At 41.2% G+C, this 17,762-nt stretch overlaps 1 protein-coding gene across 2 annotated transcripts in view; it reads left to right on the plus strand.

The window, feature by feature from the left end:
* The window catches only part of LOC126364588 (tyrosine-protein phosphatase non-receptor type 13-like), a 400,236-nt gene that overhangs the window by 313,147 nt on the left and 69,327 nt on the right, over window positions 1-17,762 (plus strand). For both annotated transcript variants that reach the window (XM_050008068.1, XM_050008069.1), the window contains exons 3-5: window positions 11,768-11,880; window positions 11,963-12,161; window positions 14,348-14,446. In XM_050008068.1, the coding sequence (XP_049864025.1) occupies window positions 11,768-11,880; window positions 11,963-12,161; window positions 14,348-14,446 (411 nt within the window). The remainder of the gene's footprint in view (window positions 1-11,767; window positions 11,881-11,962; window positions 12,162-14,347; window positions 14,447-17,762) is intronic.

Below are 17,762 nucleotides of genomic sequence, written 5' to 3' on the forward strand. Positions count from 1 at the left end.
ACACAGCTTCATTAATCAACAACACACTGTCTCTTAACTCTTAAGTGTTTGCCTTAAGTGAGCTTCTCTTGTTCATAGCAACTTTCCACCACTATTATTTCGTCAAGCACCAGGAACAGCCAATGTACAAATGCTCGCTATAAGTACGGCTTTGGTTGCATCATCTCCGTTTAGCATGATCGACCCTCTACCAGGCCCCTAAACAACTGTGTGGCACATGCATTTCCTCCCATTTGGACCTTATGAGTAGGACATAATGGTTACCACCTCACACTGACGTTGCTTTAGCTAACTCTCGGTCCTTACCGTATGCTGATCTCCATCTTTCGTCATCTGTAACACACCACCCTCTTTTATCTGCAAAATCTTCCCCACGCTTTTGGGTCTTACTGTAGAGGCGTGCACTGTGTAACACCTAACAGTGTGCGCTTGTCAGCCGTCATGCCTTCACTGACACATACGTCTGTGCTCTACCCATTCATACTTCCACCGTAGCTCCATGGTACAGGAAAAATAAGTTCTGACTGCTTGGCTCTGCTACTAACTGTCGTTCAGCTGGTAATTGTTTCTGCACTTCCCTAACCCCTTCGGATATTGTTCGGGTGACAATAGAACGAACTCTGTTGCCCATGTAGTGCCTGATAAACGGTTTCCTCCAAGCTCGTTAGCTCCACTCTTGCATTCCAGATACTATCTCCCAGTGACTGAAACAATCTTGTTAGCGTTATTCTTGCACCGAACACTTTCATCCACGCTTGAACCGCCTCTAAGTCCCAGTGTACAGTAATAATTAATCCCCTGACATAATCCATCTCCTCTCTAGCTAGTTGTCAAAGTATGCATGTGTCGTGCAGCGCGTCATTCTCCAAACTTAATCCGTATGGAATCTCACTCTACAGTTGCCCGATTTCTTTCGTCAATTACGTTTGCCTTCAGCTGTCTTATTCAGTTCACTCACTTCGTTTGCATCCGCTGTCTACGATACTACACTTAATAGTTCCAGCATCCGCTGCTTCGAGCACAGTACGCCTCAAGTAACTTCTTGTGCTCTTCTGACACTTGCTCGAGTGCTGTATTGCTACTTGCTGACCGTTGTAAACCCGAAAACATCTTTTCCAACTTCGCTATTTCGTTCCGTAGTTCCCAAACATTAAATACCAAACTTAACGTCCACTTGAGACTAGACAATACCGCATCCTGCTGCCTGGAAAACAAAACTCCTCCGTGCAGGTGACGATCTTGCACTGCCCCTACACTGTTTCAGGCAAAAAGGTAAAGCACCGCCAAAACTAACATTCTCCCTTCCTCAACCTGACCGAACTGAAACCCGAGGACAGGGATCGTTATCATTTCCCCTCCGCCCAGAAGCCTGCTTCTATATCTGAGCAGGATTTATCACACAACAATTAAAGATAATACTTATCTTAACATAAACATATGTCAACACACGATTACTTTAACAGTCTACATAACACAAAAAACAAAGTCGCAGGAATCATAAAATATAAAACATATTGGCTGCCTCCTTGGCCTTAAGGAATATGGTATACTAGGTACACAATCCTTCTCCTGTTGCTCACTTCTCTGCTACTTATTTTTTGCTCTTTTCTTTCGTTCTGCCGATATTCCCCCTGATATCGATCCTGCTGCACCCTTGAATAGTCGTAAGCATCTGGCATATACAGTCGTTGACCTCAGTGGCAGCTGTAGCTTCAAATTCACAGATGACGTGGTTTCAATAGATTGGGCGTAACTCGTCATTTTTCACATCAACTAACATTGTCAGAGGGGAAAGATATCATAAGCGAGCGATAAAAATCTTAGGATTGACCAGTGATCAAACCCGAGACATTTAGATTTTTGGTTTACCGCAGCTCTCTAGATAAGCTGGTAAAGGAAAGAGAAGATCTGGTCAGAGTAGCAGGACCATGTTTACGTCTGAGACAGAGACGGAGAGGATAAAAGTGTACGTTTCCAGTAGCCTTAAGCCCAGTAAGCTCTCAGACACAAACCTGCGACTCACTGTCGCAAAGCTGCAACTCATATGAGTTCGTAGCATTGCATCTCGAATGCGGTGCTTGCAGTACATTATTTCCCAGGCATTATGAATTCTACGCGAAATGGGATTCTCAGACCCGGCATTGCGGAAGAGACAAGCAACAAGTAAATACCGCACTGTGTCACCATGCAATGTACGAGGTGCATTCAAGTTCTAAGGCCTCCGATTTTTTTTCTCCGGACTGGAAAGAGATAGAAACATGCGCATTGTTTTAAAATAAGGCCGCGTTCATTGTCAATACGTTCCAGATATGGTAGAACCGTACGGCAGATGGAATTTTACCGCCAGCGGCGTGAATGAGAACTGTTTTAAATACTTAAAATGGCGACGTTTTCCTTACTTGAACAGCGTGCAATCATTCGTTTTCTGAATTTGCGTGGTGTGAAACCAATTGAAATTCATCGACAGTTGAAGGAGACATGTGGTGATGGAGTTACGGATGTGTCGAAAGTGCGTTCGTGGGTGCGACAGTTTAATGAAGGCAGAACATCGTGTGACAACAAACCGAAACAACCACGGGCTCGCACAAGCCGGTCTGACGACATGATCGAGAAAGTGGAGAGAGTTGTTTTGGGGGATCGCCGAATGACTGTTGAACAGATCGCCTCCAGAGTTGGCATTTCTGTGGGTTCTGTGCACACAATCCTGCATGACGACCTGAAAATGCGAAAAGTGTCACCCAGGTGGGTGCCACGAATGCTGACCGACGACCACATGGCTGCCCGTGTGGCATGTTGCCAAGCAATGTTGACGCGCAACGACAGCATGAATGGGACTTTCTTTTCGTCGGTTGTGACAATGGAGAGACGTGGATGCCATTTTTCAATCCAGAAACAAAGCGCCAGTCAGCTCAATGGAAGCACACAGATTCACCCGCCACCAAAAAAATTTCGGGTAACCGCCAGTGCTGAAAAAATGATGGTGTCCATGTTCTGGGACAGCGTGAGCGTAATCCCTACCCATTGCGTTCCAAAGGGCACTACGGTAACAGGGGCATCCTACGAAAATGTTTTGAAGAACAAATTCCTTCCTGCACTGCAACAAAAACGTCCGGGAAGGGCTGTGCGTGTGCTGTTTCACCAAGACAACGCACCCGCATATCGAGCTAACGTTATGCAACAGTTTCTTCGTGATAACAACTTTGAAGTGATTCCTCATGCTCCCTACTCACCTGACCTGGCTCCTAGTGACTTTTGGCTTTTTCCAACAATGAAAGACACTCCCCGTGGCCTCACACTCACCAGCCGTGCTGCTGTTGCGTCAGCGATTTTCCAGTGGTCAAAACAGACTCCTAAAGAAGCCTTCGCCGCTGCCATGGAATCATGGCGTCAGCGTTGTGAAAAATGTGTACGTCTGCAGGGCGATTACGTCGAGAAGTAACGCCAGTTTCATCGATTTCGGGTGAGTAGTTAATTAGAAAAAAATCGGAGGCCTTAGAACTTGAATGCACCTCGTACAGTCTAATAAGTTACCGCATAGCACATATTGCATAAATGGCTTAATGCATGTGCAGTCACCCAGTGAGTGTTTGATAGTGATATTGCGGCAGTGTTTTCCCTCTAAGTATGGAGTGTAACTGCAAAGAAATTGTGCAACTTACAGGTTTTTACAAAGAAAAAAGCAGAAATTGTGGTATCCTAAGGACAATAAGTATCACATAAAAACAAAACTAAATGGTGACTGCCATTGGGTCGCCAGTGATGCCGCATGCGAAACCTATGAGGCGCAGAACAATATGCATACATCGATGACAATAGCAGATATATTTTGAAAATCTTGAACAGGTACATGAAATTCATAAAGGAATCTGCCGGTGGCAAAAAGTTTGCTTGATATTGCAGTTCAAAAAATGGTTCAAATGGCTCTGAACACTATGCGACTTAACATCTGTGGTCATCAGTCGCCTGGAACTTAGAACTAATTAAACCTAACTAACCTAAGGACATCACACACATCCATGCCCGAGGCAGGATTCGAACCTGCAACCGTAGCAGTCACGCGGTTCCGGACTGAGCGCCTAGGATATTGCAGTTGTGCAATCTGTGTCCATTATTCGTGATTCTTATACAACAGATGTTAAGCCTTCGAGGGACAATGGGAAAAACAAAATTCAACTGTTCAGCAATAAATGCGGCATTTGCAGTCTTAACTTACTCCAGCTGCGAGGCTGTGTCGATCCAATTTGAACCACTATGCACGGCGTGGCGTAGCTCCGCCCAAAATAAGTGAGCCTGAACCCTCTACTCCTTTGACGTACCGACAACATGCGGAACGTGTTCAACGTGGAGCGCTCAGTGTGGACGCGCCTTAACGTATTCAGTTGTTTTTAGGTTGCTTTGAAATTATACATCAGACTGGTAAAAGAATCTCCACTGACAAGAAATAGATATTGGTCTATTATGAACATAAAAAAAAATGTTTCGATATCTTTGCTACTTTCGTTTGCAGGAATATATGACGTAGAATGCAAGAACCGAAAAGTAGCAGCATTGCTTATAAACGTTGGTGGGTGCATGAAGTTCTTAAAGTAAGAAATACACGGGTACAACCTTCTACATACCTATAAAATGGAGGATGGGATGACATTCAGAAATAACTTACGGATGAGTGCAAAAATTATCGAAAGGCTTGTAGAGACGGTTGTGGGACGCATTTCGAAAAAAAAAACTTTGCTCATAATTCACTTCATATTCTTCGGGCAGCAGGAAATGAGTTACTTTACTTCGAAGAATCGTAATAAATATGACCAGTAATGAAAACATAGCCACTTCATTATCAGACTGCGATATGAGATTAATATGCAAAAGAATCAAATAGTTATGCCGAATAGTTTCCCTGCCATATTTTGACAACGACTGTATAGCTAAAAAACATGCGTATCCAAAATTTGTCGCTTTTAATTTTTTATGCAAAAAGTAAATCATTTTTCCGAAAGAAAACTATTTCACCGAGTAATTAGCTTTTTTTCCTTTACACAAAGAATTTTTTTTAGCGCCGCAGCAGATGTCCCAGCTTTCAGATTTCTTTGAATCAAATCGAGATGCGTACATGATTCTGTGAATGATAGGGCGAAAACGACTGCCACAAAGAATTGTGACAATGAGTTTGAGCAGTGCGAACTGCGATTTATAGGAGCTGTGCTGTCATCCCTTTTTCATACACGCCTAGATCAGGCGTTTTCAGGAGCCAGCTTGGCGAGCACACGCATTGTGATAAATGGGGAGGGCTTTCTTTCGAAACATGACCAGATATTAAATCTGTTGTGTCCTTGATCACAAGCGAAGTCACTCATCACAGTGTGTTCATAGTGAATAAATTTTGGAAATTTGTGGTAAGGTCTTATGGGACCAAATTGCTGAGGTCATCGGTCCCTAAGCTTACACACTACTTAATCTAACGTAAACTAACGAGGACACACACACCGAAGCCCAAGGAAGGATTCGAACCTTCGACGGGGGAAGCCGCGCTGACCGTGACAAGACGCCCTAGACCGCTCGGCTGTCTCGCGCGGCGATAGTGAATACTTTCTCTTTTTGTGGTAACAGGAATGTTGTAACAAAATACGTCTCATTGACTTATATACGGATTTTTCTCGCCATTTATTTCCCCGACTCACAACCTTATAATCACAATTAGTCCACTTCAGAAATCAAAGACCTGTGTCGCTGATGTTTATTTTGCAGTGAAAAAGTCGGCGTGAGGCACAGGCTGAATCCATTTCTGTCCTTACTGTGAAGTAATTTTTAGATTGCAGCTGTGTACGTCATTTACAGTGAGTGATCTTTTTAGGATTACAGTGCAGTGGCAACAGAAATACAGATGAAAAAGAAATTTACGCACCTACTTATATCTTATCGACTCAGCTATTTATGCCCAATAGTAAGCAAAAGGCAGTGCTGTTAATTAGAAATTTCTTACCCAACAGATAGCGCTTAAATAGGAAAAACTTCACTTAGTTGTTCGTCTTTCTCATCTCAACCCGAAATACGTTGAGAAGGTTCTGAAATCGGAGGCACTCACTCCGTGTCCGTCGATTTGGGTGGCGAGCTAACCACTGACTAACGAAAGAACAACGAGCGAGCCGGTGACTCGGTGGAGTAAACAGTGAACTGCCGCACCAATACAGCAAGTAACCAGCTGCAGCTAATTGTCACCGCCTACTGCGCGCCTTGTTCCAAAATGTCTGTCGTTAATACATTCGCTGTGGTCCCCACCACGTACCGTTATGCGTTGATGCTTATTTTTGACACTTTTAGAATTAGCAACCTGTCTTACGGTTATTAGTCCAATGAGATAGTGAAATTGATTTTTTGAAGCAAGTTAGTTACGTGACTGAACTATTATCTAACTCTTCGTGTTTTTTCTTCCTACAAAACCTAGTTTTACCCCTCGGGTGGTATTTACCCCCAGGATGGGAACCACTGGCCTAGTGCGATATTTGTTATATCGGTATGTTTTAACAGGAACTGTAAAACTGAAAGAATAACTGCAGCAGCGACAGAGCGACAGGACTGCCCTGGCCCGCGCTAACTGCTGCCGGCATGCACGTAGCGCTAGAGTCGACGCTGCATTGCTGTTTATTCTTCATGTCATCATGTTCTTGTTAATACATATCAATAAAACGAATACTACACAGTCTAACTTGGGAGAACTCTATCGAATGAGCAGATGAAATTCCATTTAAAAATAATTTTGTTTGTAAAGGGAAACAAACTCTTGCTGGGCGTCGCAAGAATGACGAGAAGTAATTGTTTGTACTGACTCCAGCTATACAATGCAAAACCGAAATGGTAAACATCTGCTAAAACACGAAAGAAAATGCACCTGATGAGTTCTTACAAGGGAAACTCCCCATCGCACCCCCCCCCCCCCCCCCCCTCAGGTTATGTGGTAAGAGGGTCCAGTGAAGATCAAGAATAAAAACGGGACGGTTACTTAACTGCGAAAAACAAAAAAGCAAAATAGAAACAGTGAACGGTCCAAGCACAAGAAATTCAACATAGAGCAGAAACACAGCGTCGTGGTTAAGTGGTCACGATGTTGGACTGCAAAGCGTGTTCTACGCCTCCTCGTGCCATTATTTTTTTTCCCCGCTGTATTCAAATTTGTGTCTCGTGGTGTAACGTCCATTTGCAACAGCGAGGTATAAGGAAAGAACCTTCAGACGCACGTCCTCCTCTTTGTTCTACGCAAGTAGCACGTATTACGAAGTGGCTTTCGAATGGGAACTGCAAACGTTTGATGACAAGGCGACAAGTAAACTGAATCCTCCACAGGAAAACACGTCTGGCGTGTCATATACAGTGACAGTACGTGTGTTATAAATATGAATCACTCATCGACGCACCTAATTTGTACGCCTGCTAAGTGAGTGACATATGCCTGCTTGCCCGATTTTGTGTTCGTATTAGTGCGAAAATGATGAAAACATAATAATTTGTCACATACGCTGCAACATATGCACGCAACTGTTTCACAGTCACACAGTTTCTGTCTAATCATGTTTAACGTTTTTGAAGTCGAGTTCCGTTTTGAAAGTTTTGACTTTTGAGATCCTGTGTTGTAACATAGTTCATACCCGTTTATTTGCTGTCATTTCTGTGAGACGTCTATCTGGTATCTCGCCTACTCTCACTATTCAGCACATTTATTTGCGACGTTAATGATTCTTACATGATTGCCGCGCGGGGCAGCTGTGCGGTCTGAGGCCTAAGGCGCCTTGTCACGACTCGCACGGCTCCCCCCGTCGGAGGTTCCTGTCCTCCCTCGGGCTTGGGCGTGTGTGTTGTCCATAGTGTAAGTTAGTTGAAGTTAGATTAAGTAGTGTGTAGGCTTAGGGACCGATCACCTCTGCAGTTTGGTCCCATAAGACCTTACCACAAATTTCCAAAATTTACCACATGAATCATATTCTATATTCAATGTATTGTATGACAAGTAGCAAAAACATTTCAATGACCGGACGGATACTTAATGATGTCGTGAAAAAAAAAAAGACTGTCACGAGAATGTCCAGCTCGTTCAATTTGCAGTCCAACACCATGACCACTTAACCACGGCATCGTCGCTCTTCCATGCCTCTCATTGTTGCACTTGTTAACTTTGGACGTTCACTGTTCTATTTTGCTTTTTTTTCCCGCAATCTAGAACACCTACTTCCTGTTTTCCAGCTTGATCTGTGTTCAGTTTTTGATGGGCTATGCACTGGGCCATCTTACTGCTAAATCGGAGAGGGTTGCGTTGGGGAGTTTTGCTTGGTAGGAGAGACACCCATTGTAGTTCACTGTAATGGCAGTCACGACGCTCTTCCTATCCGCTATGATAGCGGTTCTAGGCGCTCAGTCCGGAGCCGCGCGACTGCTACGGTCGCAGGTTCGAATCCTGCCCCGGGCATGGATGTGTGTGATGTCCTTAAGTTAGTTAGGTTTAATTAGTTCTAAGTTCTAGGGGACTGATGACCACAGATGTTAAGTCCCATAGTGCTCAGAGCCATTTTTGCTATTGGGTGCAGTCATGTATAGGTTCAAATGTGTGTAAGTTCTTAAGGGACCAAACTGCAGAGGTCATCGGTCCCTAGACTTACACACTACGTAAACTAACTTAAACTAACCTATGCTAAGAACAACACACACACACACCCATGCCTGAGGGCGAACTCGAACCTCCGGCGGGAGGGGCCGCGCAATTAGCGATGATGAAGATGTTTGGTATTTGGGGCGCTCAACTGCGAGGTGATCAGCGTCCGTACAAATGCCCAACCATTGCTCAGCGCAATTTCGTCACTTTCATGAAAGATGATGAAATGATGAGAACAACACATACACCCAGTCATCTCGAGGCAGGGGAAAATCCCTGACCCCGCTGGGAATCGAACCAGGGACCCCGTGCCCGTCAAGCGAGAACGCGAGATCACGAGCTGCGGACGCGCAATTAGCGACATGGCGCCTCTAACCGCGCGACCACTGCGCGCGGGCGATGTATATGTGATGTGCTGGGAATGTGCCCTACTGTGAAAAGCTGTATGAAACTCCTGAAAGAATTATCTCCATTACTTCCAACTGTCAATCGGTTTCATAGCTATAGCGATTCTGAGTCAGTTACATGAACTGGTCAGATTATGTCAGCACTATGTGCACATCTCTCTTGCCACTTGCATGACAATTATTGAGAGAGAGAGAGAGACCAGCCTCAGCTAGTGTTCTGTTCTCAACACTAGTACAGTATCAGCAGTATGTTGTTAAGTTAACAGGTAAAACGCTGATGCGATGCTATGGCTATTTCTGTCAGTGAGTTCACATTCATCGCATTAGACAGTGAAATGTGTACTGTCGTTGGTTTTTATAAGCATAATAGATCACAAATTATGATAGATTACAAGATGGCAGCTCACTAGTGGCATAGGTCGAAAACAAAAGCGGGTTTGAAGTACGTTAATACTGTGTTCACTCTCGGGACTTCCAGAACTTTGAAAGCTACATCACCAATAAATACATAAACACAGCGTATTTGAGAAGTGAAGTAATGCCAAACATACGAAACTATCATTATTCCTAGCTATTCATTTTCCACGCTTCTGCCTCTAACTACCCTACCACAACAAAGGTCAAAATTTAATACTGATTGTGGTGTTGCCAACGCTGCTAAATACTGCATTTTTGGCCAACAACAGCCATATTATGTGGCAGGTGTCATTAGAGCACAGTTAATGAAGTCATTTCATGTAATAAAGAATAAACTAGGCATTCATCTTTTCATGTTTCCCATGCTGGTCTTGTTGTAAAATCATGGCTCAATCGTCGAAAATCTAGGTGGTGATGATTCCAAGCTCGGATGCAAAGCCTAAATTTTATTCTGCGACATTCAAAAGTTTTGTAGGTGCGCTTCACAAACCATTCTTGAAGATTACACTTTTGCAGGACAATGGTGATGTGAAAAAGTAATCAGCACTCTGAATTTAAGTTACACTTCCTTCAATTGCCTTTATGGCAATATCACATAACACACCAAACATCACTTCACAATACAAAACATACTTGATAATATCTTCCTTACTGTTAAAGTTCACATTTTATAAACTGGCTACAATATGCGTCTTTCCAACATGACGTCCAAGACTTGACCTTCTCAAGGTCCGACTCTCTAACTAATAAGTAATAATCGCTTATGTGCCCAAAAATCAGAGTTACAAGTACGTCAAGGATCATAGTGACAAAAGAAAGAATTCACATAAGAATAATATCATTGCAATATAAGCATATCGATGGTTCAAAGTACCTCTACATTAATGAAATCAAATCTGAATGTTGTCTCAGAAATATGTCAACTACTTTACAGAAACACAGTAGAATATTGCCGGTATCGAGAGGTTGAGTTGAGGTGCCGTAATGGTTACGTAATTCAAGTACCATTACACGCCATATGTAATTTCAAAGCCTTTTTTTACACTCTTCTTCAGAAAAAAACAGAACACCTTGAACAATTAGAGATATGACGTTCATTATCACAGTACATATACATTAGTATGAGGCTAATCCCAAAAGTAAGGTCTCCTATTTTTTTATAAGTACGTAGACCTGTTTATTTCTACAAAGGTTTACATCAATTTACAGCTTGAACATTTAGCTATTTTTCGACATAATCACCATTTCTGTCAAGGCATTTTTGTAGACGCTGTGGCATTTTTTGTATGCCCATGTCATACCAGCTCGCTGTCCAGAAAGTTATGAACCTCTTCTTTCACCTCGTCGTCGGAGCTGAATCGCTGGGTCCACAATTAATGATGACAGGTACTGTGAGACTGAAAAAAACTCAAACGGGCAATCCAGAACTGGAGAAGAGGAATGTTGAACAAGGGCATACACATTCTCCATGACAATGCTCGTGCACACATCGCTCGGCAAACCGTTGCTCTCCTGCAACAGTTTCAGTGGAACATAATCACCCACCCACCCTATAGTCCTGACCTGGCGCCCAGGACTATCACCTGTTACCTAGGTTAAAAGAACATTTGGCCAGAAAGTGATTCAGCTCACACGACGGGGTGAAAGAAGAGGTTCATAACTTTCTGAACAGCATGGCGGCCAGCTGGTATGACATGGGCATACAAAAAATGCCACAGCATCTACAAGAATGTATCGACAGAAATGGTGATTATGTCGAGAAACAGCTAAATTTTCAAGCTGTAAACTGATGTAAACCATTAGAAATAAACAGGTCTGTATACTTATAAAAGAATAGGAGACCTGACCTGATTTATTTTCTATTACAGTATGACTTTAAGCAACACTCTGAATTTGACTCAATTACCTGACACTCAGTTAACTAGTCAGTCAAAGTCTCTATGCAACTGCCACTAGGTTCATACTAAAAACTTCAGAATCATTAAAAGTTGATAAATGAACAGTGTTATTAATCCATTCTAATAATAGCTGATTTCTGTTGAAGAATGATATAGAAGCCAGTATCACCATTCTTAGAAGTACTCCCTCCTTTTGTACATCTTGAACAGAGTATTTACATCTGAAACCAAAATACGTAAACAAATGAGCATATTAACATATTGTTTGCTGTTTACTGGTAACATGTAACTAATTATTTAATTTCTACTCCAAATTATGACCTTGATAAAACCTCTTGTATATGATGAAAGGATGATTGACAGAGGTGGAGTTTTGTGGCTTCAGTTGACTGGTTTGCATTTTCATTCAGCTGCAGACTGTAACAAACTGCCGATCGTTGCTCAGCCGCCCCGAAAAGGACGCAGCACTGGGTCGCACCAGCAGCCTGCCCAGACACCTTGCAGTGAGCCCCTTAAAACTGAGGTACAGTACCTAAAACCAGCCTGCTGTTATTTCTTTTGCATATTTAGAGCTGAAGCTGACAATGTGAGTGGTTTGTTCATAGTGCACCTGTCGTCACACCTCCACGAAGACAAGCCGTTGTACAGAGGGCACCTTCGAGACTCTACAGAGCCCAATCGGGTGCAGTGTCACAAAATAACAACACAGCCAAGTACTGTGGACCAAACACCTGCATTGGGCCAGAGTTCATCGTTCGTTCTACTCATCCCAGCAAGTTTATTCAGCTGCCTGTCAGGTGTACGGTATGTAATTTTCATACAATAAGTAGTACATGTAATTTAACTGTATTGTAAATGCTTAATTCTTTTTCAGCCTGAAGTGTAAATCCAGTCCTAACACACGTGTTCATTGTGTGGCACAAAAATTTTTACATAAAGAAGGTCAAATTGGCTGGCAAGACAAACAGCTGAACGAACAGAGTTTCATATCTTATAGTAGCTAGTTAAATATGGCCACAAAATCCCATAATTTTACAGTCAGTGGTTTGCATTCTGCACTTAGTTACACTCGTTGCCAGTTATAGCTCTGTGAATAGAGTGCTGAGGGACTCATTTTTACTTGGGCATTGGTGATCATTAATCACACTTTCCCTACCTTAATACATCTTTCTTTCCTGAGTGTACGTATCTACGTATAGGGTGATTTGTCATGGACCATTTTTTGCTCTGAATACTTATGAAAGATGTTTAATGCCATCTGGTATGGCATGTTTGTTGCTTTTTTTAACCATAGTGTTTCAAGTTTACTGTTTTCCAGTATGAGAAGTTGATTGGTTAACCTGGCATGTGATATTTATCCAAGTAATCAGAAACAGCTTTCAAAAAATTATTCCCATTTCTCAGGTGCATGCAGTACATCTTTATTGTGGTGAACAATGAATGACATAGTATATCAATTGAGATAACATTTTTGTGCATTCAGTAGTTAAAGAAAATCCTGTGCACTTATTAGTGATGTAACATGTATTTTAGTTTCTGAAGAATTTCAGATATGACTCATTCCACATCATTAAGGTTTATTGTACAATGGAGGCATGGAACATGAAACTAATAACAGTTCTTCTGAGCACACAACTGCGCTGGTGGAGTATTTATGTCAATGCGTTGAAAACAACATGGGTGTTGGAATTTTCCAATAACCACAAGTGGTAGTTATGAGTTTTACTTGCATTACAACAAGCAGTTAATGTTCCGTGCTGTTTCTGTTGCTTGTAACCATGAGCTTCCTTCTCTTTGTTGGCAGCTAATGTTTTTGAAGCAAGCATCTTGTAAAAAGAGTCCTGTTTGATCAGCATTATATGAGGCATCAGCAGTTAAATCTTTTTCCTCTGTTATCTTCCATATCTTGCTTACAAACTCATCAGATCCTTATTGTTAGCTGAGTGGCTTTCCCCAGTGACTGCCAGCTGCCGAATACCAAGTCGTTTCTTCCAGTTTGATAGCCAATCTTTGCTTGCTGCAAACAAGTTACTACTGCCAAGTCATTTGCTAAATGCAGCTGCTTTTTCATTTATAATTGAGCCACTGACTGGAATTCCTTTACTGCGTTGTTGTATGAGCCATCCTTAGACAGCTATGTCCAGTTTTTCATTCTCACTCTTTCGCAGAACCTCCCGTTTTCCCAACTCACTATCCATTTGTACTGAGTACTATCAAATAACATCATCTTTCTTCTGGATGTCATAAATAGTTGCTTGTCCAACATTGAACTCAGCAGCAATGGCTTTCTGCGAAGAACCTCGATTTAACTTATCTAACGAGTTCCTGCTTGAGGTCTAGTGTTTCCTTTTGAAAGACATGATTCCGAACTGTAAAGAAAGTTACAATTTCAAATACATTATATAAAGCATTGTTTAACTGAGCATTGTTGTGCTTGATAATTCATTGTGCATGTGTTTTTGGATGTGCACCGGATTACTGAGAGGCCGGACTAATGAGAGCCGGATTAGCGAGAGTCTAGTGTGTTCAAGCTGCTCCCTTGTGCTGAATACATACTTTGTTTACTTTAGCTGCCTTGCCTTAAAAGATATTTGTTTGAGAGAGTGCAAAACATGCCAAATGGAGCTTGATGATAATTTTTTTTATGTGCTAACCCAATCTTAACCTTCAGCCAGCTTTATCCCAAGAAATTTTTCCTATAGTTTATGTCCATTGATGTCTACTTCTGGTGCTTCACGAAGTCACTTGCAGCTAAAAAGAGAAAAAGAATGCTATTATAAAAGATGTTGTATGAAATTGTATTGTCTGTGTTCATTTTAATTAAACATACAGGATTCTTATCACATTGAAAACTATTCATATTGCTGGCTTTCTAGGTAGTAACAGCATTTTTTATAATTTCTCGTCATCTGTAATTCTACATGAGAACAATGTTTGCATTTTTCTGCTGTGGATGTTATGTTTAACAATATATTTTTTTTTAATTAAAGGTTCCTCAGAAGCGAAAAGTGATAGTAATTCTGCTTAATGGACAAAAACTTGAACTTATCTGTGACTCAAATGTGACAACAGCTGGCCAGGTTTTTGAGGTGAGCCTATTGCATCTAATGAATACTTGCATATTGATGTTTATGAGGTACAAATAAATGTGAGCATTTGTGACTATATGTTATATTTCAAATTGTGGTAAAAGTGTGTTTTATGAACTTCAGCATTGTGTTAAATGTGATAGAAAGGATGGAGAATTAAAATCTTCAGACTGAACATAACACTATAAAGCGAACTGAGAGCTTGTTATCAAATATCTTTTTCACCATTGCAGTACAGGTCTGTGAGAGATTTCAGAGATAGTGAAAAAATTGAAAAGAAATTATGTATTGAAAGTAAGTCATCTTGTGATAAGGAGACAGTCATCTTGTGATAAGAAACTTATAAGAAACAATACAATTGTATTCTACTTTGTTCTATTCTATTCTACAGGGTTGGCCATAAGTCAGATGTCACTAGCAATCCTTAGACTTTGTTTCATCCACTGCAGTGGAGGTCAGCTGTGATCATGACTAGTGTGTAGCACCCATAAGTCAGTTTGAGGTTATGTTGGTTGTTGTTACCTGAGATACAATAAATGGAAAGTTGGCTACAGAACACCGTGCAGTGGAGGTCAGCTGTGATCATGACTAGTGTGTAGCACCCATAAGTCAGTTTGAGGTTATGTTGGTTGTTGTTACCTGAGATACAATAAATGGAAAGTTGGCTACAGAACACCGTGTATTTGTTTTGCAGACATTGTGGAACATGGCACTGTAATTACAGTGATGTTTGTGATTTGTTTGTGGAACATTTTCCAGACATCCAACCTCACTCTTCTTGATGAGGTATTTTCAAATTAAATTTAAGATTTGGAGGGACTGGCCTACTCTAACAAGGAAGCTTCACTGCCAACCCAAAGTTTTTTACTACAGGCAAGAATCTCCAAGTTGTTGCATGATGTTTTTTTGCAATCACCAAGCAAATCTCAAAGCAAATTGGCCAAGGAGTATGGAATATCAAGAAAGAGATTGCCAAGGATTCAGAAAAAGCTGAATTGAGTGCATATAGGACTAATTTAGTTCAAGGCCTAAATGAAGATGATCTGGAGAGACATATGGAGTTCTCTGAGCTGTACACAAATCTGACTAGAAGCCAATCTTAAGTTTTACAAAAGCATTCCTTGGAGCAACAAAGTGTCTGTTAAGGTGAATTGCAGAATAAACAGACACAACTGTGTCTACAGAGATTCTATGAATCTCCGCAATGTGATGGAGTTAAACTTTCTTGGCATGGGCGTATAGGCAAGGATTTTCAGCAGTGGGCTATTTGGGTCTTATTTTTTTAATGGTACTGTCAATTCTATAAATTATCTAGATATCGTCCAGTAGATGATATAACTAGAAAATAGTCAACTTTTTGAACACCTGCACCTGATAAAGGAAAAGTTTATATGACTGCTGCATTAGGGAGTTACTGTGATTCAAAATGAAATCATTGATGAATGTATTGTCATACAGGGTGCTGCTGAATGACCTCCATGATTCCCAGATATGGCATCTACTGTATGAGTTTTTCAGTCTGGGATATACTAAAAAATGGAGTTTATTTCATCAAGATTCATATTGTTGAATATTTGAAGGAACAAATTCTGTCAGAATTTAAAAACCTACATTACTGGAAAATTTGCAACAAAATTTGTAAATCAGTGTTGAAGAGATGCAAGGTTTGCTTAGAACAGCATGGGAACCATTTTGAACACCTGTTGTAGGTTCATCGAACTCTGCATTTATGTCTGAATTGATAATAAATTTGTATTTTCATTTGTTTGGCATTACTGCATCAGTCATGTTTTTGGAAACTGACTTATGGCCCATCTGGTATATCCAGGTGTAGATACGAAAGCTTATAACATAATGTAGCAGAAAGATGCATTGTGGTGAAAATGCCAGTTCGCAACAAGGTATTTGTCAACCACACATTATACAAGGAACTGGCCATATGGCAGAGGTATTTCATACAATTACTAGCCAACCTCTTCCATGTTCCACTCACTAATGGAAGGAAGAAAAAGTAGTTCTGTGCTCTTGTATGTAACCTTATTCTTCTGTCTTGTCCTTATATTTCTCACACAAAATGCTGAATTATAGCAGTAGATCTGCTTTGCAATGATTTTAGTTATGTGTTGGCCATTCAGTGATGCAGTTAGTACTGTCCAGAACTATTTCACAGTCTGTCTCAATTACTGCTTCTGATTTGCACAAGAACAAAACTTTTGCAATGATAAATTCCATTTGATTTTCTGGTCCTCAAGTTTGCCTGATATGAAACATTTGGAGCTCATCTGAATTGCCACTCACTGCAAGGTAGGCAAGGTGCATTCATTTTGTGATCTGTGCATAGATGTATGTAGTCTAATTCATGAATGATGGCAGTTCACACAAGTCCAGGCATGGATGGGTTTTGAATTGTTGCCAGTTCCAAGTGATAGTTACAGTACGTGCGTACATGTGCTTTCCTCTTGAAAAAGTGTGTATCCTGCAAATTATGTCTCTCACTTGCTTATGTAGAATTTGTGACTTACCACTACTGTCAAAGATGACAAAGTGCAACAAATGGAATAAAATTCGCTAAATAACTTTCTACAATCACGTTTAATGCTTTGGTTGTCTGCAAGACTCGCAGTAGAGCCCTCAGAACACCACTGAATGCTCATTGGCTGTCCAAGAATGTATGAAGTAAGTGCACAGAAGTGGCCTAAATGTAGCTGCCATCATTTGTGACTCCAACTACAACTCTGTCTACCATCGACAAGATACCAAGTACTTGTCTAAGGGGCAGTCTTATGAAAATGAGACAGATGGAAAAAAGTAAGTAAACTGTTTATTATTTCACAAGTAGTAACCATAACTGTTAACATACTTATCACACTGTGAGACAAGGTAAGCAGTGCCTTCATGGAAAATATTTGTGATTGCCCATGGAACCATGATTGTACCCAGGCATGCACCTCTTCAATCGAAGCAAATCAACAGCCATGAACTTCTTTCTTCAGGGCTCTAAAAATATGGAAATTGCATGAGGAGAGATCAGGACTGTGTGGAGGATATGTAAAGAGCTTCCCAATGACACTTCTGCAGCATACTTAAAAGCACAGGCACACCAGCTCTGGGAAAATCATGATGACCCTTTTCTCTGAGAGCAAGTGCCCACTAGTGTGTGATTTTATGGAACCCGGTGCTACAGTTAACGCACAGCTGTATGTGAACACTTCAAAAAAACTGAAGCACACCATCAACACCAAATGCCCAGAAATGACAGATGGCATAATTTTGTTGATGTTGCCAAGAGTGTTTTTACTACACAGCAGACGTTTCA

This window comes from Schistocerca gregaria, chromosome 1, assembly GCF_023897955.1.
Source record: "Schistocerca gregaria isolate iqSchGreg1 chromosome 1, iqSchGreg1.2, whole genome shotgun sequence".
NCBI classification, from domain to species: Eukaryota; Metazoa; Arthropoda; class Insecta; order Orthoptera; family Acrididae; genus Schistocerca; species Schistocerca gregaria.